This window comes from Epinephelus fuscoguttatus, linkage group LG18, assembly GCF_011397635.1.
Source record: "Epinephelus fuscoguttatus linkage group LG18, E.fuscoguttatus.final_Chr_v1".
In the NCBI taxonomy this organism is placed as follows: Eukaryota; Metazoa; Chordata; class Actinopteri; order Perciformes; family Serranidae; genus Epinephelus; species Epinephelus fuscoguttatus.
Genome location: NC_064769.1, coordinates 12199847 through 12226707, shown reverse-complemented (window position 1 = coordinate 12226707; position 26861 = coordinate 12199847). Strand labels below are relative to the sequence as shown.

The following is a 26861-nucleotide window of genomic DNA, read 5'->3' as shown; positions in this document are numbered from 1 at the left end:
GTCTCTGCTTCCATTTGAAGAAGTAAAGAGCGTAGATACAGCAGATAAACCCACAGGCTCCCTTCAATTTGCTTAAAGTTAACTATGAATGACAGGTGCATGCAAATCGGCAGGACACGCATTGTAAACAACAAAAACCTGAACAAGTGCAAACTCCATAACTTCTGTATAAACAGCCTGAAATAATAGAAAAAGCACAGACGGCAGAGGTACGAGACAGGAAGAGACGTGCTAATGTCATTGTGCGTACAGTATCCAAAATGTGGAGGAAATGCAAAGTGGGACAGAACTATTCATACTGACTGTGTGAAATATTATGTATATTTGCCTTTGATAGTGAGACAAAACTGTAATGTTTTCAAGGAGATAAAGAGGAGAAGGCCCATGATGTACTGTAGCTATGTCCAGGGACAAAGAAAGTTAGAAAACAGTTTATTGATTTGAGGGCAGAATAACATTAGTCTGAATGAGAATAAATGCAAACAAGTCATCAGAATAAACATGCCTGAGGTGAGAAGAAGGCTTAACAAGGTTTTGAAACCTGTTCAGGAGTATTACAGTAAGAGTTGTGCACCCTCCACTGGCCTGACATTGAATCACTCCAGAGCTTCTCTTCCATCTCTCCAGCTGACTGCACTTACTTTGTCAAGGCCTAAACAGGCTTAAAAAGCACAATAAATAATTTGAGTCCTGCATCAGAGCTCACACTTAATTTACCATTGCAGCTAACCTAACATTGGCAACAGAAAAACAGAAATGGTCACACTTCTCATCTTTGTCTGAAGACAAATTTGACATTTGTGATGATTTGTAATTTTACTATCGCTGGCAATATTCAGAATAACACTGTTTTAATGGTAACATTCTAGAAATCAATTAATTCTATGTAATATGCTGCAGCGTTTTTGCCATCTTGTGGACGTCACACTCCTGACTTCAAATATTTACAGTCACAATAAGTCCTCAAAAGGCCATCCGTTTCTGACACTTATGCTTTGTCCGTTTTATTAAAGGAATACTTCACCCCCCAAATGACCATTTCTATATCAGTTACTCACTCTGTGTTATGTTACGTTTGTGAAGAAAACCTTGCTTTTCTCTCATGCTTCAAAGAATCCAAAAGCTGAAATAATTCTTGATGAACTGAAGTAATAGGGGTCCACGTTTAACAACAGCAAAACTATATCAAAACATCCATTTACAAATTCTCACTTAACTGGTGCAGTATAATCCAAGTCTCATTTATCCAGCTGTATGCTCAGTATTTCCCAAACAGACGGGGAAGTGAACTACGAGTGAAACTTATCTATGCTCTCTTCAAAGCCAGACTCCATTGACAAAAGTGGTAATTTTACCTCGCTGAACACAGGAGCTGCTGGTCTACTGCTGCCTCGATCAGTTAGTTTTTTTTGTGTTATTGTGTGATTTTGTCGTTTTAAATGCTTGGTTCCGATTGAGGAAAGTCAGACAATAATACAAACTAACTGACCAAGGCTGCAGTAGACCAGCAGCTCCCATGTTCAGCGAGGTAAAATGACTGTTTTTGTCAATGGAGTCTGGCTTTGAAGAGATAAGTCTCACTTTCAGTATAATACTAATACTAATATTAATACTAAGATTTTAGCTAAATTGTCCTCTTTTGGGAAGTACAGAGCATACGACATAATAGATGACACTTGGATTATTCTGCATGAGTTGTATAAGAGTTTGTAAATGGATGCTTTGATATAGTCTTGCTGTTGTTAAACATGGACACCGTTCATCAGAACATTTCTCCATTTTTGGATTCATCCTTTACCAGAGGCATGCACATTCAGTGTAACACGGGGTGAGTAATTGACATACAAATGTTTTTTTTGATGGGTGAAGTATTCCTTTAATAAGCCATTGCTTCAACTTATTTTGGAAAGTATACCTCACAAACACAGTAACAAAATAATCTTCTGTTTTAGGAAAGTTGACTCTTGGTGAAACATGAAAAACACTGAGCCGTCATCAGTTGGGAAAAGGCATAATAAACAGATAGTTTAATAACAAAAAATAACATTTAATATGGAGAATCAAAATCAATTTACAGTTTGTGCTGGCATTGTAATTTAACAATAGAAAAGACAAAAGGCATGAATAGAATAGACACTTGTAATGTACAGCAGTGACTTAAAAAACAAAAACCATTCTGTCTACATTTTGGCCATCTTAAATCCTTGTAAATCTCTATTGTCTATTGAATATACGCTAAGTAGCAGAGTCGACGCCTGAATTTTGACTTTCAAATGATTATAACTTAGCTTCTTTAGCTTCTAATTTGGATTTCCAAAACTAACAACTAGGGCTGAGCTTAAATCTACATGTTGCAGGGATACACTGATGCATTTCAGAGAATCTACACTTAACATGCAGAGGGTTCATCTCTGATCATCTACTCTCAGGACACATAAGAAGCAGACCATTATTTTATCACAAGACTAAAGATTAGCATTTTTCCATGATTGCATTTACCTGCAAATATACTTGATGGGCTACAATAACGGGACTTAAACATGGGAGAATGGATTGGACCACACACATCAGGAAGCTAAAACAGGCGCATTTGGACACATAACTTTGGAAAGTAACTAAAATAAACCATTTCCATAATATAGTTTTCTGGGAAAGATAGTTTCTCTACTGTACAGCATTTATGCTCTAAGTTCTCAATATGATGTCAGTTTCATGATGCAATAAATAATTCATTGTTTGTATAGTTAAACCCGCACACTTATTCAAAAAGGGTTGCTTGACATTCCTGTCTCTTTCTGCTTTTCTGATAAAGTGCAAAATGCTTAAAAAACACAAAGCTGCACATCTGTCAAAACAAACTAAACTATGTTCTGTAAAGCTCCATTTACAGTAGGAAGTAAATCCTAGACAGAAACAGAAACAACCCCACAATGCTTACTCTTTAAAGGAGAACACAAAGGTATTGTATTGCGACATGTAACATTTCTGAGCTCTGAATTTCAGAAGCGTGTTGCAACAAGAGCAGGATTTGGATTATCAAGACCACAAGACACAGGCTTACGTGATTATGAATAACAAAGAGCTGCTAATTTGTATGATTAAAGTAATGAAAGATCTACGAAACCACAAAATGATTTGACAGAAACGTCTTCCCTTTTCTCATTCACACAGGAAACCATAAGCGCATTCACACTGTGCTTCAACTGCTGTTAACAATAAATAATCTCTTCATCTTATTTCATTTAGATGATTTAGTATATGACAGCTTCTTAAACAAATAAGTACAGTCTGCATAACACATTTCTGCTTTTACAGTAGTGGAGTTACCCATGTTTTAATTTACTTGGCATCTTAGTGCCCCTTCAGTGTCTCTCTGTGCTCCAACAAGTCCACAGTATTGGGGAAACAAAGAGAAGTCGGGGGTTGTCATCAGTGCACTTATGTAGGTTACAGTCCGACTGTACAATGCCCAGTTCTTTATCACAGGCCTTCATGAAATAAAACAACAACATCCTCACTAAGACTAGCACATGGCACTGATGGATTCAGAGGTCGTGTCAATTTTAAAATATGCCAGGAGCAAAGTGAGGGACACATAGTATGTGTATAGTGAAGGAAAACACCAACGTGCATTTCTACGCAAGACTGTTTGTTACAAAGTCTCTGAAGATGTCAGACGACGGCATGTGCTTTGTGACACACCCGTAGGCCTTCATCATGGAAGACGTTCTGACAGGTCACAGGAAGAAAAGCACAGGTGTAAAAATTTATGTCTGAATTCCATTTAGCTGCTTTAGTTTCAGCCTTCTGGCTCTCTGTCACAGCTCAGTGGGACACGTGAACTAACAGAGTTTAAGTAGCACCTGTGCTTTTCCTACTATGACAAGTCAAAATGTCGGCCATGAAAAATAAATCGATAATTTGATTTATATCTTCATATAACTTGTGTCTCACTTGAATAATTTCTTTCTTTCATTCAGGGAATTAAAGCTTAGCATGTTGTACAAGTTAGGCCCAAATATTTGAAAAACAATAAATACATTTATTGTTTAAATTTGAAGAAACATTTAATGTGTTAGTCAATAAATAACACATTTCATACGTTTGATTTCAAGTTATAATGTTAGTTCCTACCCCCTGAGAGCACTGGTGTGTTACACTGTTTGAGACACTTGCGATAGTCCTCTGTGTGATAAACAGATGTCTTCACACCTGGTATTGCGTTATCGGTGGTGGGAAGTTTCTTTTTGTGCCTCTGCGGCACTTAAAACTGATAATATCATGTCATCTATTGCCAGATCAAATCTGAGGGATCATTGTGACTTAGAAAGGTATATTTGCGACAGAAGACAGCTGTGGTCTGGGGTCAAAATATAGCTTTGGGATAGTTTAACCTCGACAATATTAACATGTTAGTACCCTCTACTACTTTCCCATGATGTCTTTTTGCATTTAACAGTCTCTTTGATATGTGAAATATTACGCTGCTCGATTAAACCAAACTGGAATACATGTTTCTTCAGATTAAAAAGGATTCAAGAGCAATCAGTGAGCAGATGAATCCATTATGTCCATCACAATTCTTCAGCTGGCCAAGCCTCTCAGTAATTACCACGGTTTTAACAAATATTCAACCTCCTATATTATAAAGCATACAAACGCACAGTGTCGACAGACTCTCACACCGTTTCTTTTCACATAACAATGAAGACTGATATCCCACAAGTCAAATGAATGGAAGGTAACAATGCCACCACTGGTTCTCCAAACAGACTTGATCCATGTGGAGCAACAAGGTAGAAGGCCCAGTCTTCATGTGTTGGGAGCACTTCACTCTGGTGTGTATCCATGTCACTAAACAAGGCAGAGACAAGTCCTCACATGTCTTAGGTTACATGACTACAGTAGGCATTTTTGATATGCAACACAGCAGCTGATAACAAGGGAAAGATGGATTCATTTGATCCAAGCGGTCTCCCTCGTTAGTACCAGTGACACTGTATCTGGTGCAAATATATCCTTCTCATATCAAGTTGTGTTTGATGAACACAAATGAATGAATGATGCTGGTTCTCAGTGTGTCACAGGAGCATGATTCAATCCAGTCTTAATGTGGTTACAGAATGAGTGTTGAGCTGCGAGTCCTTGTTGCTCCCTACTGGTCAGCTCACCGCATTCGGCCTGTACAAGCCCATTGAAGCCCTTATCTTGTCTTAATTGGGCCCTGAAGAGCCCTGTGTGTCTCTGGGCAGGGCACCATTGAGCTCCAGAAGGCTATTAATTCCCAGATACCCCAGTAAAATCTCACTCCGGCGGTGGGAAAGGTTCAGGATGTCCTCGGCTAAGCAGTGACAAGAGGTGAAGCGGACCTTGTCGTGATCAAACATATCCTTAAGGTACTGCACGATTTGTTGCTGCACATGAAAGGAGAGAAATGACAGAAACTATTATATATGTAACATGGTGATCCCAACTTTTTAAGAGGCTCTCTGCTGATCTTACATGTGAAGTTTAGTTTACTTGTCACTATCAATCCAACATAAGACGGACCCACACAAAAGATTTTTGAAATCTTAACAGATGATGAAAACATGAGAGACCCTTGACATTTCCATGAGCAGATTATGACACAATGGGCCCCTGGGCATAGATATGCAAACGACCCCACCACCTCTACCACATGGGAGCAGGACGTACAGTCTTTGTGGTGGATTTGTGTCTCTTTGAAGTAATTTCATATGTTTTGGTCATTGTGTGTCTCCTTGTCATTATTTTGTCTCCTTGTAGTCTTTTTGTTTAACAAATGAGGTCATTTTGTCTTATTGAGGCAACTTTGTGTCTCTGAGGTCATTTTGTACTGTGTCTCTTGTAGCTACTTTTCTGTCTCTTTGTGGTTGTTTTGCCTGTAATGTAGCTTTTTTCCTTTACATCTCCTTAAAGGTCTTTTTGTGTCTCTTTGAGGCCACTTTGTGCTCTTCCTGGTTGGTACGTGTTAATCTGTGTGACATTTTGCAAGGGAAGACAAGAGGGCTGCTGACACTTGGGGCCCCTGGGCCTGTGCTCAGTAGGCCCATTTAGTAATCCAAAATCATGTAGGAAAAAGCAAGCACTCTCAAAACTAAATACACTCGTAAGGTGCACGGCCAAAAACAGTCAAAAAAGGGATAAACGTCAGCACTCTCAAATGTCCTTTCAGTTCAGTTTAATAAACCAGCTTGGATGGCAGCACCAGTACACAGACGTTTCAACAGTAAGGTCTTCTTCACTGCCATCCAAACTGAACTAAAAGGACATTAGAGAGTGCTGACATTTTTCCCATTTAGTAATCCATCCGTGCACATAACGACACGTGATGGTAAATTTAATAGTTTTGATCCTTAAGTGTGTAGAGAGCAACAACTTGGCCAATACAGCACACAGAACAATTACAAATTCCGCTTATAAACAAGTCATAACTCTAAAATCTCACAAATCTCTCACGATCAAACGTGACTTAAGAGTAAACAAACATGGCTGGAAGAACTACTAGCTGTTAGTTTTTGCAGAAAATTCACAAAGAAAACATTAAAAAATTCGGATACAGTCATGGAGATGGTGTTAACATGGACTGTATGTTACAGCACGGGTTGGAGGCAAGTAAATTCTGGGATAAATCCCATTTGATATTGCAAGAAAACCCACTAAGACCTGCAGGACTGCTGACAATTTTCAGGGTCTCACCCTCACAACATGATATCGGATTGTAAATATTGAACATGTTTAAATTTGCAATTGAAATTGGTGTAACCAGGATGGAATTCTGAGCAAATTGGGGTGTGTAAAAAATCCTCTTAACATACCTGACCTCATGGGTAAATCTGGTAAGATGATCTTTAAAACCATCAAAAAAACCTGGGCTTTGCTGCCCAATGTCGGAAGGGAGGTGCACCCAGCATTAGCCTGCCAATACGTTTCTATGTTGTCTTTTATAGTTTCAGAGGCGCTGCTCATCAAGTCTGAAAAAACACCAGCTTGGGTTTGGAGTCTACAAATTTATAACAGAATGCATCTGTTATCAAATGGGAGCATGGAGTCCTACATAAGATGCTACTGAGTTGTGATATATGAAATGCTGGATCCAGCATTTTGAAGCTTGACCTTTACTAGGGATTAAAAGTCAGGATACCTTGGCCTCTACTGCTTCCATTTTGACTGTTCTTTTTTTAAATGTGTCCCTTGCAAGACTCACAAATTTATCGAAGTCCTATACTGCACATTCATGAAGTTATTTTTTAACAGAGATAGTTCAAATCAGAGCAGAAGAAGCTGAGATATCCTGACCTTGCCCCTTATACACTTCACATAAAGCCACTGGATAGCATCTTTCAACAGAAACCCTCTGCCTGATAAGCACCCTCATCTTTCAAACTCCACCTGGTCCACTTCCCGTTATAAATCTGAAGTGTAAAGCCAAATTTGAGACAAGGATGTTCTCTCAGACTTTGGACAGCTCCTGCAGAGCCACAGAAAACATTATACTGTACAACCTAAGGCTGTATTATCCTCCTCATGATCAGTAAACTAAACTCCATGAGTAAAGTCGGTGTTACACCACCAAATAGGACCTTGCTTTCCAGAGATGTGTCAAAATCACAGCCTTTTAGTTGTTTGCTCTCACCTTGAAAATAGTGCATACTTCACTTAGGTGCTGCCTGGGTCCCAAAAACCCAAATGCTAAAACTGGGCTCACATGTTCTGATATGGCATAGAAGTGGGAGATAAAACCATCAGGCACCTGTGGAGAGTAGAGAGAGAAATTCAGCTGTCAAAATCAGAGAAACAAAGATGCAGTAAAAAGATTTCAGTCTTTAAGTTAGCTCAGACTCACCATCAGAAGCCGCCTTTTCGCTTTTAGGACAGACCAGCAAGCCGTCGCAAGAGCCTGACAGGAAAACACAACTCTGTTATTAAAGTAACTTGTAACTAGCCTATTGGTGGCGCAATTGAGGAAATACTCTGTGTGTGTGTGTGTGTGTGTGTGTGTGTGTGTGTGTGTATAAATTAACCGTCTCTTTGAAGCTGTCAGAGAGCCAGCGGTTCCTCAACACAGCCACCACAGAGGAGGGAGGGCTCTCCAGGTCTTCAAATGCATCCATGAGGATGAAGTCCAACACGATGTCGAAAAAGTTCATGCACACAACCTGCACAGATTGCGACATGCGAACCCAAAATTACATTGTGTTAATATTACTATGATCATATTTTCTCTTAAGGCTCAGATGCACCAAACCAACATCAGAGAACTAGTGTTGACAAAGCCGACTGTTACATCACCTCATTTTGCCTGTGTCTCAGCCAATAAGTTGCAATTGAACACACCACAGAGACAACGGACAACTAGTACTTTTTTCATAATCTAACAAGGGGAAACAGTAAGACTGACAGGATGGATTCAAGATGCTAGTTAGCCATTTAGCACCAATTACCAACACAACCCAGTGTTCAAAGAACAGAATGCAGTGGACACATTCATAAGATCTAGAGAATACACACAACATTGTACCGTTAACTTCTGAGGAAAAACATTTTCCAATGGTATCTATTATTTTTTTAATTAAAGGGTTAATTGCAAGCAAGCAACCAACCAGAAAGTAGCTAACGTCTTGTGATGGCTTTCTTACCAGCAGAAATCAAAATACCGAATAAGTATTCATTAAAATGTCCCTGTTGAAAGTCAGCTTTTCCTAAAATAGAATTTCCTCTGGTATCTACTCCATATTATTTACGTCCAATCTCAGGCATATTGCAGTGCATCTGACTATAACCAAATGTGCCTCTTACATGAAGACAGATTGTTTGCCAGTTACACAACCAGCGACACGATGACTCTAAAATGAGATTTACACCGAGTAAAGTTCAGAGTGGCCTGACTGTTGCTGGCTGCATTTCTGGTAAAGTTAAAGTTTAATTCAGGTTAGCCAGTTTACATGAACTTGAGCTACCCCGTGACTAAGCATCCCTGTTCCCATGAATAAACCAATCAATGCATAATGCATACTTGAAGGTGGAACAGCATTTATAACAAAGTAAAAGTGAAAAATTTGACATGACACATGAGATGAATGAGTGCATTACTCACCCCTCGGCCCTCCAGCTCCATCTTAGTGATGGGCCACGTTTCCTCTCTCTGAGTATAAAGCAGCATGTCCTCGTAGCTCTCCAGGAAGGCTTTGGGACTCTGTTAAAGTAAAAAATAGCATGGGAACTTATTAGTTATGGCCATGCAAATATGTCCACAGAAGCAGAAGCTTGTATTGTTGATCCAAATCCGTTGTGATTTTACCTTGTTTGCCTTCACCATCAACCCTGCAATCATTTGCTTCCCGGTTTCCATGAAAAATGTGCGGTGAGTTTCATCTAACAACAGGAGCTGAAAAAAAAATCATTATCAATCTATTTTCTGTGATAATTTCTATAACAGTTTGTTTCAAAACAACATTCAGCCCCACAGTTTAACCTGAAAATGAAGGACAATTATTCTCATGGACCAAAATGAAATATACTGAGCCAGTGGATAAACCACTAAAAACACAACAGATACAAATGCTCGGTTCAACTCCAGCTGTGCAGTTGTCCATGCAAGCCATATAAAACATCTGACTCAATTCTCATGCCTGTGCAGACGTTTGCCTGCGACTGAAGGAACAAAGCTAAAACTCATGTGTTGCAGACACAAAAGTTTCATCCATTTTTCTAAGTGTGAGGCACACTATGTGCCATCTCTCCTGACTGCAGCTGCAGTCTTTATATTTGACCTCATAGCTTTTGCCTATATATCGCTGTAGCAAAGAAACCTGACTCACAGCCCTTGGGTGCAAAGGCAGCATATTACAAACTCAGGTATGTTGAGTGTGCTGCCAGCAAGATTCCAGCAAAAGACAGAAAAGAGAGAGCCATCTTTTTTATGAACAGGAACTATGATGACTGCTAAGACTAACCTAGCTCATGCTGCTAATTCAAAACCAAAATTATTAACATTCCAAATGACCTTGTAGAGATTTGACCAATGGTAGTGCTATTGAGTAACATTTTTGAAGGGGGATGCAACATTAAGAAATGGCTTAAAAGGGCATAAAATGAAAGGGATTATCACAATAACTGTTATCGTCCAAACAAAGAGAATGATCTATGTAACATGGGTAAGTTTTAGAAGCTGACACAGACCTGGAATGCTTGTCTCACACACTGAAGCTTGGCAAGGAAGTCTTGGTCACCATAACATTCAAGCAATTCAGTCCTGGTAAAGAGAGGGAGAGAGAGGGAGGGGGAGAGGGAGGGGGAGAGAGAGAGAGAGAGAGAGAGAGGTATAAGGAACTCAGTTAAGCTTTATTCTTCTTTTGACTGTACGTTTAAAGGAGTATAAATAGATTTTTTGGCAGCTTGTGAGAAGTGGAACAAGTTCCAAGCCCAGCACTAATAATATCATCATCTTAAATGGAAAACTTGTAAGCAAGACACAGAGCATCATTTATTTGGAGTTGTATTTCTGGCCACTTGATCACTGTCAGTCCACTGTTCACTCTTATTTTGGCACTGTGGTGGTTTTCTCAACCTCCTGAGAGTAATATCTGTCTCTCTAGCTACTAAATGGTCCACTATGTTCACCAGCTAGTTGCTATCTTTGTCTGCTTTTAGGTGCTGGGCAGGTAGTGCACAACAGCTGCCTGTTACATGTGGAAGAAGTGCTGATAAGAGCAGTGACGGTGTACCAAAACAGCTGCCAAATTTGCTGGACCAAAACAATAACCTGAAAGACACTAAAACGCTTTATATAACTGGAAATAAGTGCAAGGTCTGGGTTCATCACGCCTGTGACTCCTTTGACAAAACACAGTCATTCAATCCACCATTAGTTAGGGCTGTGTATTGACAAGAATCTGGTGACACGATATGCATCACGTTCCAGGAGGACCGTTTTTTTTTTTGCAATACCGTAAGTATGGCGATATATTGCGATTTTTAAAGTCTAATTTCTGGAAAACTGTCACTGCTAGCAGTGCGCTCTTTAAGACCCCTATTTTATAGGCTTGTGTTCTCTGTGTTTATGCTAGTGAAGGATCCAGCAGCCTGGGGTTTAAATACAACAGAAAATGAACCACTACCACAAATATTTGTAAGTAAACTATGAATCAAAAATAAATAAAGTTTAAGAATCAATACAGTATCATAAAACATAAGAATGTGGTATTGAACTGTATCAATACTTTCTCACACGCCTACTGTTAGTATACACCGCATCATGTACATACAGTGAAACACTGCTGAACAAATGCTGCCTGAATTGGTTACTTTTTGGCAACTTAAAAAAAACACTATCATTTGAAGTGTGTGCTCTATTTATATACTTGCTGTCAGAAAGCCCTTTCCGGCGGGGAACGGAAACTGTTATCTCTAAGCCACCAGACTCTACTGACAAAAACATTTTCATTTTCAGTTTGTGTGTATGTAAAGTGGCGAAAATAATTGTATATAGGATACACTTAAACTGATACTGATTTTACTGATACTGACAGCAAATACATCAAACAGGTCAGACCACAGTGCTATAGATCTTTAAACATTACACTTACGGCTGAAAATGACTACGTTTTCTGATTTCATATATTTCCGCAATTCAAATCAGTTGCCAGTTATCGACCTGGAAATGACTGTGGGTCTGTTCGAAACCGCATACTTACCTACTACTCATACTAACTCTTTGAGTATGTAGTGTGTTTACACTGCGCAGTATGCGATTTTGAGTATGCGAGAAGTTCCCGGATGCATACTAGATTCGCCAGAAATGTTGAGTATACATCATGAGCTTACTACTCACACTCAAATTACCCAAGATGCAATGTAACGTGATGTCATCGATCATCACTTCCTTGCCGCGAACAGGACAAAAGAAAAAAGAAGTTATTTATTTATTTATTTATTTATATTTATTACTACTGTATATTATAACTTATGAAACTTTATGAAATCATTCAATTCACAACAACTTCATTGTTCAATGATGTACATTTTTCCCTCCAATTTTCAGGCTGTGAGGTATGTTATATTGCGTTGTATATTATGATTAGATTTATAGTTGATTAAAAAGGAAACTTCAGGAAACTGTACCGAAGACGGTGGGCCGATCTTCGTCTCAGTGCTCACAAGACTCTCCGGTGAGGCATTTTGAACGGTCAAATTCCGTTAACGGGACGAGATCGGTCAAAACGGCGGTTTCAAGCTAGCTACATCAAGGGTAGGTTCGCCTCCTGTTTTCAAAGTAAAAGCACAAATTTTATCGTTATGGTTTTCTGTATAAGAAAGGGCAACGGGTGTTTTATTTTGTGAAAATAACCGGAAGTGCGTTGCTCACTACGGCTAGCTTGAGTAGCGCCGAAATCTCCGAAATCGTCCGAACAAAATTGTAAAAAGCTGGTATTTGGGCAGATTTTCAACACGTTGTGGATCTAAACAGCTACTTTCTCACCTAAAATGTTTCAAATGTTGCTAAAGTTATATATTTACAGAGTTTAGAGCTTAAGCAAAACCAGCTCAAGGCCGGCTGATTTCGGCTCGGGCAGGAGCGAAATGCATTGTGGGTTATCATGTAGTATGCTACAGTGTAAACGGTCTGCATACTGTCTGTTGATTGAGTATATAGTATATAGTATGGCAGTATGTAGTATGTAGTATGCGGTTTCGAACACAGCATGTTTGTGATTGTCACAGTGATCCAGTATATAAAAATATTGATTAGTACAGCTTTAATATTTAAAAACAGACAATTCACAGTTACCTCAAGGTCCTGTAGGCCACTTTACCCTCCCTGACCAGAGACAAGGCGTCCTCATAAAGAGCAGATGGCTTTAGTGGCTGGTAGACATCTTCCAGAGACATGGCATCAAACAGCTGCACAGACAAACACACACCTTAGTGTATAGTCCACATACGGTTTATATAGAAAAGCAGCAGATATGAAGTGTATTCATATATGTAATTGATACGAATACTACACCCTTGAAAATAAGTGACAGCCACAATGTGTCTTGTTTTCAGTCTTCAGAGCGCAGAGGAATGAAACTAACCTCTGCAGCCGAGAAGAAGGACTCGTCAGAGGTAACAGTAGTCGCATCATCATCTTGCAGTCTGTGGAAACTCTCCACTTGAGGCAGGATAAGAGTTCCTTCACTCTCTGCCAAAGGAACACCACAAACTCTGACTGACAGGGCAAGAGTCAAAACACAGATGTACTTAATAAAACAGAAAAAGTGTGCCCTCACTGAGGAAAACAGAAACTGTTTACTACTGATACACACACTGTATCAGTAATGAACCATAATGAGTTTTCTTGGCAGCGCAGCTTTGTCGTTGTTCTTCAAACACAAGTCTGTAATCCAAATTTGTCCTCCTTGATTAATAACATTCAATAAGCTCAACATGCCTCTTACCAAAATCTGCCAGTACGCTGTCTGTTGGGATACTGCTGCCAAAGTCCTCTTGTAGGTGGTACGCTCTGTGCAGTAGCGTCTCCAGCTTCTCAGCAAACACTTTATTACGAGTTTCAACCTATAACAAGGAGGAAAAAGGGTATAAAACAGGTCCAAAGTTATTTTAATAGTATATAATAAAAAACTTGAGTTTGTCATCAGTTCAATGTCTTTCAGTTGTACTGCATTGGTGCTGTGGCACCAACGGCATCACAAGCACAGTAGGTGAAATTACAACTGCTCCATGAAATACAATACTGTGTTCGAACTGTAACATAATCCAACCATGTAGAAAACCTTCATGTAATCTGTATTGGTAATTACTGTTTGATAGTTACCACAGGAAAGTCTGCAGACGTTGCCCCCTGCAGAGCGAGGCTGTTGTTACTGGAGGTCGAGTGGGGGTGATGGCGGATATTCAGGGCCTGTTCCCACTTTCGTAGAGCTTCCTCAAACAGCTCCATCCCTAGCAGGAAACGAGCAGTCAGACTTTACCAAACTGTTTATTTGTGAGGTAATAAATCAAAACCCTGAGCTAAAAGTGACTACAATTCTGACTTTATCAAACGTATTGCTAAATGCAGGTTTAAGTGATACAAGTCTGATCAGTTGTAATATGGGGAAAAAGACAAGAATTCAAATAGTTCATGCAGGATAATCCAAATACCTAACAACAGCAATGCGGGTCTAAGAGTCCAACATTTATCTCATTATATCCTAGATTTTCTCCACTTGTTCTATGTCACAAACACCAGAAAATTAACGCTGTCTTAACACAATGTAGGAAATGTTGCATCATAATTATTACTACAATAACATGGTAAAAGCACACACAAAATTAACTTTGACATGATACTCAAGATGCAAAGATTACAAGTCATCCAAACTGATTGCACATGTGAATATTTCCCTCCTCATTCTGCCGGTGCAGCATTTATTTTAAACAGCAGTCATTAAAACAGATTATTTTGTTCGACAACCAACTGTTATTAATCACTAAAAAGTACTACACAAATACGGAGAGACAATGTACAATTTATCTCTTGGTCCCTCACACTATATTTCAGGTAACACAACAAAAAAGATGTCACCACATTTTACATACAGCTCATGTGTTACATTTTTATAAGGAGCAGGGTTAATAGTAAATACCTACCCATTATATAGAGGTTCTCTGCATTTGCATCCTCTACTGCCCCTGACTCTTCCACCACAGGCTCTGCTTCCCAGGGGGTGGATGGATTGGCAGACTGATTTGGAGAGCTTGGTACCCGCATCTATGCCAGAAGCACACACAAAGACACATTAGGAAAATGTGGAATAAGAGAAATGGTGGGTAAAAATGACACCAAATTAGTTGTAAGTTGTAAAACTAACAGATGCCAGGCTGTGTGAGGAACTTGAGTGTTTACTGGGGGCCAGGGAAGAAATCCCACTCATGGTGTCATTGCTCCGTGTGCTGGGACTCATCATCTGTCGGCCAGGAAACGGGCCTGTGGAGGAAAAAAAACATTCTCTCGTCAGTAGATGTTGATACACCAGTAACCACAAAGCAGAAATATAATTTCAAAACTTTCAACATGACTTTTCCTCCAATCTTTAAGTCACGCACACCTCTCTTTAGTGATGAGGGTCTCCCTGTCTTCATCAGCGCCTCAGGTATTCCCACCGTCTTCTGGCCCTCCTTCCCTTGTGTTACCTGCTTCCTTTTTCTCCCCCGTCTTTTCAGCTGATGAGCGGTGAGAGCCAGGGCGACACTGCCCAGTGCTGTGGCAAACAGCACCTTCTTCAAGCTTGGGGTAAGCTTCAGCTGAGAAAATATAGACTGAAAGCAGGAGAGGCAAATGTAAGCCGCCAACATAAAAAGCTCTGCTAAACATTAATTCAGCTACTGTTACTTATTTTCTACTGAACAAGGACAGAGAATAGTGCTTATGTGTAGAGATGCAAAATGTGACTGTAAATGCAAAGTTTACCTGCCCAAATGTGGAATAGAGAAACACTGGTATCTCTGCGACAGTCATGGCCAAAGCCTGGGCGATGGACATCCCGTCTGCTCGTTTGACTGACATCTCAGAAATGGAAATGCCTTCAGGCCTCGGCTCACCACAGCTCCTTCACATTCACCCTAAACGAGGTCTCGTCTCTGCGCTGAGATCAGCCAGCGTAGGGCTTGCTGATGTTTTGTCTGCCGTCATCCACTCCTGAGCTCATACTCCCCAGTTGTCCAATATCTGATTGAAGATTTATAATCCTAGAAAAGATAAGACATGTGTTTTAGGACATGATCCAAGTGTGCAAGCCTCCTCCTTTAGAGCTGCAATTATAAAGACATGCCATCAACATAAACACTTATCACTAATACAACAGTGCTGTTGGTTCTGGGGCAAAACAGTGGATGCGCAGACACAGAATCAACTTGTTAAGGTTCACTGTTTCAGCTGGAAAAATCAAGCTCGCATTAACTGTTAAGCAGCAGAGCAACCTGACACTCTGCCAACTACTTACCTATCTACACTGTCTGGTATGCAGCCAGTTGACCTGCCTGTCCCACACCTACTCTACATGACAAACACCAGGTGTCCACACATGTGGGAATGGCTGATTTTTTCACTATCTTTGAAGCAATACAGACTAATACAATAAAGCATCGACTGATATATAAAATAAGCAAACATTTTCCAATCAGACAGGACAAATTATTGATAGTGGAGAGGCTGCTGGCTGAAAGAGACTTGACTGTGAGGTGAATGGCAAGCTAGGCAGTTAGCCGTCAAGGCAGCTAAGAGCAGAAATAAACCCTGCCACCACTTATTTCAAATGTTACGTAAAAACAAAGCAAGTATGAGTTCTGTCTTTGGGAATGCTCATAATAACTGGCCAAAACCAGCATTAGGCAGCAGCCCTCACAGACGAGCACGCTAATGTGGGCTAGCACACCTAGCTAGCCTAGCTCAGCCTCATCTGTCACTTCACATGACAGCATCATCCGGTCAACTGAACACTGGCTGTGTGGCTTTGAACTGACACCTCAGAGGCTTCACCGGCTCTGTGTACAACTAACCTGCGGCACAACTAATAACATAATCCCTCTCATAAGTACATACCGTGAGCATCCGAGGCGCCAGGGAAGGACATTCCTGTGTCACAGTCAGTGAAAGCCGCACACTAGCTTTGTGCTCGGGGGCGGGGATTTGGGAACGTAGCGATACTGACGCAACCATCAGCCAATCGAGAGTGGACTACAGAGGCGTTCTTTTCATCTTGACCAATCGGATGGAAGATAGGAGGGAGCAGATACTTTTACAATCCAATCAGGTCGTAGATCAAAAAGCGTCGTCCCTGAATGGACAAAAATCAGAAGGTAAAGGTGACAGAAAGTTTGCAGTGGTGCGTATATATATATATTTAAAAAAGTAATAAAAATAATGATATATAAATATAAAAAAATTCAAGGCGGTTTTAAATAAAGTAGAAATTATGCAAAATATATGCACATCATCCATAGAAAACTGAATTAGACAGAATGATATCTTTTATTATAGAAATGTATCATATTAGAATAAACCCCTTGAGATGCATCATGTCGTTTTTGAATGGGCTGCAGAACAAGCAATCATAGAACAAATGGAAACAGAACAGTGCAGGACGTGTTACATGACATAACAATGAAAAACAATCAAAATGATCAACCCATAAATAAAGGCACAGCATGGCATTCCTAAAAACACCGGCAATTTGTTTTAAGATGAGAATACAGAACATTTTTAAATAAGCGAAATGATGGTAATTTACTCCAATCAGAATAATCTCGAAACATAAAATATTTTGTTTCTTAACCAACTTCTTTACACACAAAGGACATCATAACGAGGATCTGATCTGAGCTTCTCCGTGAATAATTTGCTGTATAGGGAGCAACAAATTGTTTTAGACAATGATAACGTTTTATAATAACATTTTTAGAAGCAGGCAAGCAAAGACGCTCGTTCACAGCCTTCGAAATTATCGTAATAAACGATTTGTATATACAGCTTGCTGGCTTTTTTAGTAAAGCAATTTCTGCGTGGAATGTAACATTTACGAGTGGGACTTGAAGGCGGCATTACAAAGTTGCCACAGTAAAATACAATTTCCGGTTTTGGCATCTACCCTTCGAAATAAAAGCACGAAACCTACATACAAGTTAATGAGAACTACGTTAAAGTTCTCAAATCATATTGTACTTTTTGCACAATAAAACTTACGGCCATTATTTTTTATAAGTGTCTATTATATGTGTTATTTGTCGCCTGAGCATTTTTATGTAATATATGCTCAGATAGCACTTAGCTGGTGAAAAAGTCCCACCGGAAGTAGTGCTCTGGATAGCGGAACACCGTGCGGATCGATGAGACAGGGCCCAGAAATCGTTTGTCGGTTACTGTGTCAACTCGGGTGAGATAACAGTAAACAAGATAACAGTTATTATAAACGTGCCGTCGATTAGACGAGACTAGTGAAGTAGCAAGGCGATGAAGGTTACACCGAAAAGAAGATCCTGGATTTGACAACTGACTGAGAGCAGCCATTAAAATCTGTAAATATGAAACCTATCGATCGTGATCCGTCCGTGGCTGGGCTTGTCTCTGTATCCGCCTCTGCCTCAAGTTAAACGGCTGGAAAAAATGAATGCCGTCGTATTCCCTGGAGTAGGGCTTTCTCCAAGACCTTGATATGAAATATCAGGTAAGAACAAGCTCGTCAAATCCTTTGTGTATGTACACAATGAAAGAATTACTCATACTTGTAATACGTACACATCGGCCGATAAATGCTATTAAATGTAATATGTGCTGTATTTGATGGATGTCCACTCTGTTCACTTTTTCTTCAGATGCTGGGCTGGCTCTGCCTGCTCAGCCTGAGCCTTCCTCTGTTGTTCTGGTTAGGATGTGTGATCATACGGGACGATCCGTCTCCCGCCGTGCAAAGCAATGGGCTCAGGGGCTACATGAGGATCACCCCCGACAGGACGGAGCAGGTGAGAGGCAGGGCTGGGATTATACAAAATGCAGCTCCTTCCACAGGTTTGCAGTCTAATCACAATTCATTCATAATGTGAGCATGAGAATGATTTCGGATCCTTCATGTTTTGCATATAAAATTATGTTTGAGTTTCATATCTTGTCTAGAGTTTGTGGTCATGATGTGCTGACCCAGTGTTACCCTGTAGGCAGATACTGGTCAGGAACAGGGCTGAGAATAACAATTACTTTAATTATTATTGAATCTGCCAATTGTTTTCTCAATTCATGAATGAAGTGATTATAATTTTGGTCTATAAAATGTTAGGAAATGGTGAAAATGCCTGTTCCAATTTACTAAAGCCCAAGGCGACATCTTAAGATTGTTTTTGTTCGATGAACAGCCCAAATCTAAAAGTTATTCAGTGAACTGTCAGTTAATAACAATAATAATAATGATCTTTAATTATAAAGCACTTTTCAAAACAGAGTTACTAAGTGCTTTACATGTCAATAATTAAAACAGACAAAACATAAAAACAACTTTTAAACGAACTGATAAAAACACTAGTGTATGAAAAGTGAGGAAATAAGAGACAGTCTAAGTGAATAACTTTTAGATTTGGGCTGTTCAAGTAAAATCAGGAAAGACTCCCCAATAAAAGTATGTTTTAAGAAGGGACTTAAAAGACATCACTGATTTGGCTGACTTGATTTCCTCGAGCAGACTGTTCCAGAGTCTCGGACAAAGAAAAGCAGCATATGCTCCCAACTGAAAAGCTGGAATTTTGGTTTGGCATGTTGTACTTAATCAGTTATTAATTTAGTTGGTAATTTATTGTGAATTAATTTGTAATTATTAAAGCCATAATCAGGAAGATTTCCAGCGATGACTTTTGTTTGGCCTCAGTATACTTTGTGACCTCTTGCTTGCAGGAAATGATAGGGCTTTGATGAGAAGAGATTACTTTCCTCAGTGTAGATATTAGTTACGTAGAATCAGCTGACAAAGCTTTCACATGACACCACCACCTGTATATAATCCAGTGATGTTGACAATACACCGAGAAGGGCTGTAACACTGACATGGTGCCAGCGATGTGCTGCTGAGATAACAGCAATGATATCAAACAGAAGTGGTTTCAACTTTGTTACTTAAATCAGACATCAAATACTTTTTTAGGAGTTTTCTGTAGTTCTGTCAGCATAACTGCTGAGTTATAACAATAAACTGACTGTATGCATGAAACCTAAAACAACTTCTTTATCCTGTTCTCTTTCAACAGTTCCTGCACATGCACTGCAACCAGTGTGCCTTGGTCTCCAGCTCAGGTCAGATGCTCGGAGCAGGCGTTGGAGAACAGATAGACAAAATCGGATGTGTGATCCGGATGAACAACGCACCCACACAGGGGTATGAGAAGGACGTAGGGAGCCGCACCAGTGTTCGGGTTGTATCTCACACCAGTGTTCCCCTGTTGGTGAAAAACGAGCACTACTATTTCAACCAATCAGCGGGCACCACATATGTGATCTGGGGTCCTGAGAGGAACATGAGGCAAGACGGGAAAGGACGTACCTTCAATGCTCTCCTGAAAGTAGCAGAGAAGTATCCAAACGTCAGAATCTACGCTGTGACCAGGGACAAGGTTCAGTACTGTGATGGTGTGTTTCAGAATGAAACTGGAAAGAACAGGTACAGTATGAGTTCAGCATCTCAGTTCAATAAAAGTCTTGACTGATGCGCTGTTTGTTTTCTGTGTATCTCCAAAGTAACAGCAAGTTGTGGAAGAAGAATGAGATCCCCAAATCAAGTAAAAGTACTAATACAAACCTGTAAAAATACAAGTACGATTGCGGCATTAAAAAGCATGTAAATATAAGCAGGAAGATGTACAAAATATTAAAAGTAAAATAACTTAATGCAGACATGGCCCCTGTTATATAGGCTTTTGTGTCATTATATCAGTATTATTCATGTATTAATGTAAAATCAACTGCTGCTGTAGTTGGTTGAGGTGGAGCCCATATTGTGGGGTACACACTTTGTTATCTCTCTTACCAAAGTGTATGCACTTGGTCCAAAAACAAGACAGTTTACAGCATCCTGATATGTAAGTGGAGGTAGTGCATCGGGGTTTGTAATCCAGCCTTGGCTAGGCAAAGGAAACACAGCGTGATCCTCACAAGATGGCGTCCCCATTTAAAGAATTAACACTGTGTGACGTCAGCTTCACTTTCTCTATAGATAATGGTCAAGTAACAGTACGTGAACAAACTAACAATGATACACATCACAGATCCATATGACTTGGTAGCCCATGGCTGAATTACAGACTCTGATGCACTACTTCCACTCATAAACCCAAACACTGTAAACTGTCTCAATTTTTGCAAACACTGTACTTTGGTAAGAGAGATAACAAAGCGTGTACCTCACAAGATGGCACCCCTGTCTGACACAGCGTGAGATATTTTCATATTCTGTATTGTACAAAATTCCAAATTCTTAAAAATAAAATTATTGAAATTATTTAAAGGAACGGTGGCACGATGGGGTAGTGCTTAGCACTGTCGCCTCACAGCAAGAGGGTTCCTGGTTTGAACTCAGGGTTGGTGGTCCAGACCCAGGGTGGGGGAGTGTCAGCGTGTGTTTTCTCTGGGTACTCAAGCTTCCTCCCACAGTTCAAAGACATGCAGGTGACTCTAAATTATCTGTAGGTGTGAATGTGAGCGTGAATGGTTGTCTGTCTCTATGTGTCAGCCCTGCGATAGTATGGTGACCTGTCCAGGGTGTACCCTGCCTCTCGCCCAGTGTCAGAAAGACACTAAATCACAGCTCCCTTAGACTTTACAAGTCTGTTACATTAATTGGCTACAAGAGAATGTGTAGTGGTGGAAGGTCACATGGTTGAGGACGGGCTGCCATCTTGTGAAATACGGACTTTGTTATCTCTCTTACCAAAGTGTATGCCCTCAGTCCAATAACGAAACAGTTTGCAATGTCCAGGTATGTGAGTGGAGGTAGTGCATCATAATTGTTTTGTCAAAATACCATTGCTTGACCACCATGGCAGGCACACGTTACACAGCTGGGTCGTCACATGATGGTGCCCTGGTCCAAGAAATTTAACACAGCATGATGTCAGCTTCGTATTCTCCATAGCACACCAATTTAGCTAACTAAATTAACGCCTCAAATACATAAATACATTGAAGCTATACTATGTAGGATTGTCAGTTACTCTTTGTCAACATGCTTGCAAGCAAAAGTGACAGTAAAAACCATCCCTAGATTCACTCTCGTTTGGCATTTTGCCTCACTACATTGTAGTTTTTTTGGGAGCTGTGTCTCTAGGATGTCTGATGCTTACAGTCTGACACCTGGGTGCCAATGCCCCAACCTCACTTAATGCACTGTGGCAGAAAATAAGTCTTTTAAGAGCAGATGTTTGGTCTCTCACTCAGAATGAAGACGGGGGCATTTCTCAGTACGGGATTCTTCACAATGATTCTGGCGATAGAAATGTGTGACAGCATCCATGTTTACGGAATGATCGATGATAGCTACTGCAGGTGAGGCGTTTTACATCATGACCCAATTTATGATCTATACTCTAGCGCTGTCATTTTTTTAAGTGTCGGAAATAACTTTAACCTAACTCCTGTCTTGTCTTGACAGTCGAGCCAATCACAGTGTTGTTCCTTACCATTACTACGAGAGGAACAGAATCGATGAGTGCAAGATGTACAGGGTCCACGAGCACACACAACGTGGGGGTCATCGCTTCATCACTGAGAAGGCCATCTACGCCAAGTGGGCAACACGGCACAAGATGGAGTTCAAACACCCCTCTTGGGTCCTCTAAAGAAAGAGACATTAAACCCAGAAGATGTTCGCTGGGCGCACACTGGGATTCACTATTGCTGGTTTTTGGTCTATTTTGCTGAAGACTTTAGTGTTGCCTTACATGCCATTGTTACTGCTGGACTCCAGTTTTCATTTGGAATTTTACTTTTTTACCTACTCAACAGTTTTTTTCAAGTAGAAAAGACATTTGGTACTGGCTCATTAGTGGTTAAATAATCTGCAGCCATATATATAAACAAATGCTTGAGACGTCCACACTTACCAGCAGTTAACTGGTGACAGATGGTGAAGTACCACTCTCAGTATTACTGAACATTTGCATTATGTACAGCCATATACAGTATCAGTATAGCATTAAGCCACTAAGCTAGACACTGAAACCAGTTTATACCAAAGCTTCTGGTTTTTAATTTCTTCATACCTGTGCCTTGACTTTTGGTTTTATTCTGCAGTGTTTTATTTTATGCTGCAATCATGCGTGCAGCTACAAAATGCACCTTTACTCTATGACACAGGAGTGTATTGTTTAAGGCTCCAGCTAATGATTATAATCGATCAATCATTTGGTCTACAAACTGTCAGAAACTATTTTAAAAACGTCCATGACAATTTCCTAGAACTCAAGCTCATGTATTTAAATTATTTGTTTTATTCAATCATTGGTCAAAAACCAAAAGTTTTTCAATTTGCAATCATAGGAGAGGAAGACAACCAGCAAATAATCACATTTGAGATTTTTTGGGGGGCATTTTTGCATGAAGAATAACTTAAATTATTAATCAACAACCAAAACAAGTTGCTGCTAAATTTTGTGTCAGTCAACTAAATGATTAATTGACTAATTGTTTCAGTTTATGCTGACAACTTGCTCTGACTGCAACCAGTTACAGTGTTATAATGCTTGAAGTAGTAGTAGTATTAGTAGTAGTAGAAGTAAGCTTTAAACCTTTGAAACCTGGAGCGACGTCACTTTTCTTCTGCTGCTTTTAGACGCCTTTCACAAGTATTTACATCTTGGAACCCTGAGCAAGTTGGCGCAATTTCTTACAAAGACATGGGGGGGAAAAGGCAATGAGCAACTTGGTAAGGAATGTCCCACAAATTGCAGAAACTTCACAGGTTTAGAAAATGATTTGAAGAAATAGGGAAAAAAGAAAAAGCTAGGGAAAATTATATTTATTATTTTTAAGCACCTTTTTCTAAGTCAATTCCTTCCTTTGTTTGTTTTAACTTTATTTTTTAAGCTAATTTTCTCTTGTAGCTAATTTCTTGCATATTTTCGGGTTATTTCTTCTTCATGTTTTTGAAAGAAATCAAGCCAGTTTGCTCAGGTTTCAAATGGGTAATGTAAACAGTGTCCAGATATTTCCATTGGGAGCTGAGTGCCATTTGACCCAAACAGAGATCATGCAGTTTGCATTTGTGCCTCGTGTGGTTTAACGTGCTGAAGGAGCACAGTGACATAAACAAATGTGACCGTGTGTTTACAAACCACAGGAAGGACAGTATTAAAATGTAACTGCAGAAGAGTCTACAGTCCACAGACGACAGTCCACTCATCAACAGCACACAGCTTTAATGCTGAACAGTGGTCAACAAACACAGTATTAAATACAAAGAGCATGATAAGAGGATGCAAACAGAGTCAGTGGTCAGTGTGTATTATCTATACACATTTCTATAGTGCTGATGGAACAAGCAGCAGCTGCACTGTTGGCAGTCCTACCACTGTGTGGCATCCTAATCCTCTGACAGAAGGAGTTTGGTGTCATGTTTTGACTTTGAATGTAATTGGTCTGATACCATAAACACAAAGTGAGTTACTTGTTTTTAGACATCTACTTTTAAATTATTTACCCTTTATGTTCTGCTGCTTGTTTACAGTGAGAAATATAGTGCTGCCTTTCCAGTCGCATAATGCTTCTTTTGTGACTAATTCCAAAGACTGTATAGTATTTGCACTACCGAGCAAACTGCTGTGTCAAAGTATTTACTGTAATTTTACATTTCAGACAGGAATTGTTTGAATTAAAACGTATTATTGAAGACATTGGTAACCATATGTAGTCGTCTTATTTTGTGCAAAGTACAAACTTGAATGTAAACTTGATTTTGTGTGTGTGTGTACTTGTTTTAATATGAGACTTTAGACAAATGCTGTTTCTCTCTGTCCTTTTAAGACAACTTGGATTGTTTCTGCACGTTAATTCAGTTAAAGGCTGCACCCACCCTTGGTTCACTCACACAGATGTTTTCACTGATTAGACTTCCTCACAGGATGGTGTGGGCGTGTACAAAATGTGAGCTGGACAGTGTCAAACACTGTAAGTACTTCACTTAATCGTAATTTTCAAATTTATTGTAAGGTCTGCACATTTCATAACAAAACCTCAATTATTTTAACCTTTAAATTGTCAGTAGTTCAGCCATCAATAATGATTATGTTAAGGTATTTTCAATGTATTTTAAAAGATATGATTGATTAATTAATCAGTGGATTGTATGGGGCGACCTCCAGGTCACCTGATGGAGTGTGCGCCCGACAGAGGCTGAGTCCTTTGCAGTGGCCTGGCTTCGCTTCCGACCCGCGGCCCTTTGCTGCATGTCATTCCCCCTCTCTCTCCCACCTTTCCTGTCAGTCTATAGCTGTCCAATCAATAATGGCAAAAACACGCCCAAAACATAATCTTAAAAAAAAAAAAAAAGAAAATTCAATGATATAGAGATATTTTTAATGGATTGTTAGTACTGTGGGGCTTTTAAAGGGCAAAAATTCATTGAAATCAATGCCTTTTTCATGTTAATTTTAAATTTAATTGAAAATTGGCTGTCAAGCTCTCTGGTAATTTTGACAGGGTTTCTAACTCTCAGAAGCCCCCATCACAAACAGCACATTAAAAGCTCTTTCATGTATAATCCATTCATTTATCAATTTATTAACCTCAAATTTGGAATACACCCCTGACTTTGCACTTTGCCTGAAAAATTAAGGTCATTTAAGATATTTGTGATGTTATTATGGAAAATTGAAGGATATTTTTACCCATTCATTTGTGCAGAAAGCCCATAGTGGAGCAGCTTAGCTCAAGAGTAGGGAGGAATTGTGCAATTTGTCATAAAAGCATGAAATTTGGAACACTGGTCTCTCTACATGTTCCTCAAGGGCAGCCTTTTTGAGGGGGACTGACTGCACATTGTGCCTCTTTGCAAATAACATCCGCCTTGCCATGTCTAATTCTGTGCATGTGCTGGTTCGGTTATAGAGTAGTATCATGAATGTCTCTACTGTGGCCATTACCCCCTGCGGTATGTCATTTGGGGCAGAAGACAGTTTCAACAGGGCATGCGTCAGCTCTGGAAACAAAACTTATACAGCCCATGGCCAAGAGAGCTTGATACAGCGTCACAGCCCGTCAATGCATGGAACATTGGCAGTGTACTTGCTTTCTCAGGCCCTACTGGCCCTGCTGCAGGTTCATGGGCTGCAAGGTATCAGACGTTCTTTCCAGTTCCAAATGCCAACCAAAGCTCATGTTCTGGCTGTAAAGTCTGAGCCACTGCCACAGCCAGCACCACAACATCAGTATCAACCGTTTGAATCATGATTTTCTGATGGCCATTTCTTGCTGCATGGGCAACATGTAATAACATGCGAAATGAGCTTCCTCATGGGTACAAGGGGCAATCGAAGACACATGTAGGAGTGATGGCTTGCTGAGGACTTCTCTATCATCTGTTACAACAAGCTGTTTATCCTTCTCCACAAACCATTTCAGCAGAGCATCTGAAAGCAAGGCAAACAACTCAGTTTTAATGCTGTCAACTCTGAGAAAGTTTTGCCAGTTCCTGGGAATGGCTGCTGCACCTAGCACATGTCTCTGCATCCCTGTACCATGCTTTGCACTTGGAGCAGCTTTCAGAGACTCAGGAAAGTACCAGTCCCACACTAGATCAAGCCTAGACACACTTTCAAGTTTTCTGGCTGAGTATGGAATGAAGATCTCTTGGGCGTAATCACTGAAGGTCTTCACAGAAGTTGGTTGCAGTATCTGAATAATGGCCACCCCTTCTCCAATAGTGCAGGTGATCTTGGGATTCTCAGAGTATGCACTATGAACATGTTCCAGGCATCTCCCGCACTGGCACATCCTGTCTATTCAGGTTCGGCTATCCAACTACATCTAAATATGCAAACTACAATATTAATTAGATGCGAGGCTAATTTAAGATAGCATTTAGGAAACTGAACCCCATGCTGAGTTTCACAGCAGTGGTGATGCAGTGTGCCCTGGCTTTGTTTTGATATCCACTCTGTTACATTTTATTGGAATTAAATAATTGAATGAAATGGTGTTCATATTGAATCGTGAGATAGAAGGAAGTTTCCAAGCAATTCTAATGTTCCTATTCCAAATTCTGCATCTAGAAAAATGTAAAATTCTACACTGAGATCATTCATAGCTGACCAGTCCACCTCACAGC

At 39.9% G+C, this 26861-nt stretch overlaps 2 protein-coding genes across 3 annotated transcripts; one reads left to right on the top strand and one right to left on the bottom strand.

The window, feature by feature from the left end:
* Window positions 1–1856: 1856 nt before the first annotated feature.
* Window positions 1857–16687, bottom strand: miga2 (mitoguardin 2). Of its 2 annotated transcripts, none has more exons than XM_049604392.1 (16): window positions 16610–16687; window positions 15479–15756; window positions 15117–15327; window positions 14880–14995; window positions 14659–14779; window positions 13841–13968; window positions 13464–13581; window positions 13101–13234; window positions 12812–12924; window positions 10204–10276; window positions 9323–9409; window positions 9119–9217; window positions 8046–8180; window positions 7868–7921; window positions 7658–7774; window positions 1857–5414 (listed from the first exon to the last, which is right to left on the bottom strand). In XM_049604392.1, the coding sequence occupies exons 2-16, from the start codon at window positions 15572–15574 to the stop codon at window positions 5214–5216; spliced, it is 1803 nt and encodes a 600-aa protein (XP_049460349.1). In that variant the 5' UTR covers window positions 15575–15756; window positions 16610–16687; the 3' UTR covers window positions 1857–5213. The 2 variants fall into 2 exon arrangements, with proteins under 2 accessions (XP_049460349.1, XP_049460350.1); XM_049604393.1 differs by having other exon boundaries at window positions 13101–13207.
* Window positions 16688–17878: 1191 nt separating this feature from the next.
* On the top strand, window positions 17879–24489 carry st6galnac4 (ST6 (alpha-N-acetyl-neuraminyl-2,3-beta-galactosyl-1,3)-N-acetylgalactosaminide alpha-2,6-sialyltransferase 4). Its single transcript, XM_049604563.1, has 5 exons — window positions 17879–18230; window positions 18379–18525; window positions 19795–20204; window positions 21977–22084; window positions 22191–24489. Exons 1-5 carry the CDS (start codon window positions 18219–18221, stop codon window positions 22375–22377), a joined length of 864 nt encoding a protein of 287 aa, XP_049460520.1. The 5' UTR covers window positions 17879–18218; the 3' UTR covers window positions 22378–24489.
* The last annotated feature ends 2372 nt before the right edge of the window (window positions 24490–26861 follow it).

Coding starts and splice junctions, on each gene's coding strand:
- st6galnac4 (XM_049604563.1), top strand. Junction 18,526..19,794: donor CCCCCGACAGGACGGAGCAG/GTGAGAGGCAGG, acceptor CTCTTTCAACAG/TTCCTGCACATGCACTGCAA. Junction 20,205..21,976: donor AATGAAACTGGAAAGAACAG/GTACAGTATGAG, acceptor TCTCTCACTCAG/AATGAAGACGGGGGCATTTC.
- miga2 (XM_049604392.1), bottom strand. CDS start 15,574: ATGTCAGTCAAACGAGCAGACGGGATGTCCATCGCCCAGGCTTTGGCC. Junction 8,181..9,118: donor TGGAGCTGGAGGGCCGAGGG/GTGAGTAATGCA, acceptor CAATCTGTGCAG/GTTGTGTGCATGAACTTTTT. Junction 7,775..7,867: donor CGAAAAGGCGGCTTCTGATG/GTGAGTCTGAGC, acceptor TACTCTCCACAG/GTGCCTGATGGTTTTATCTC.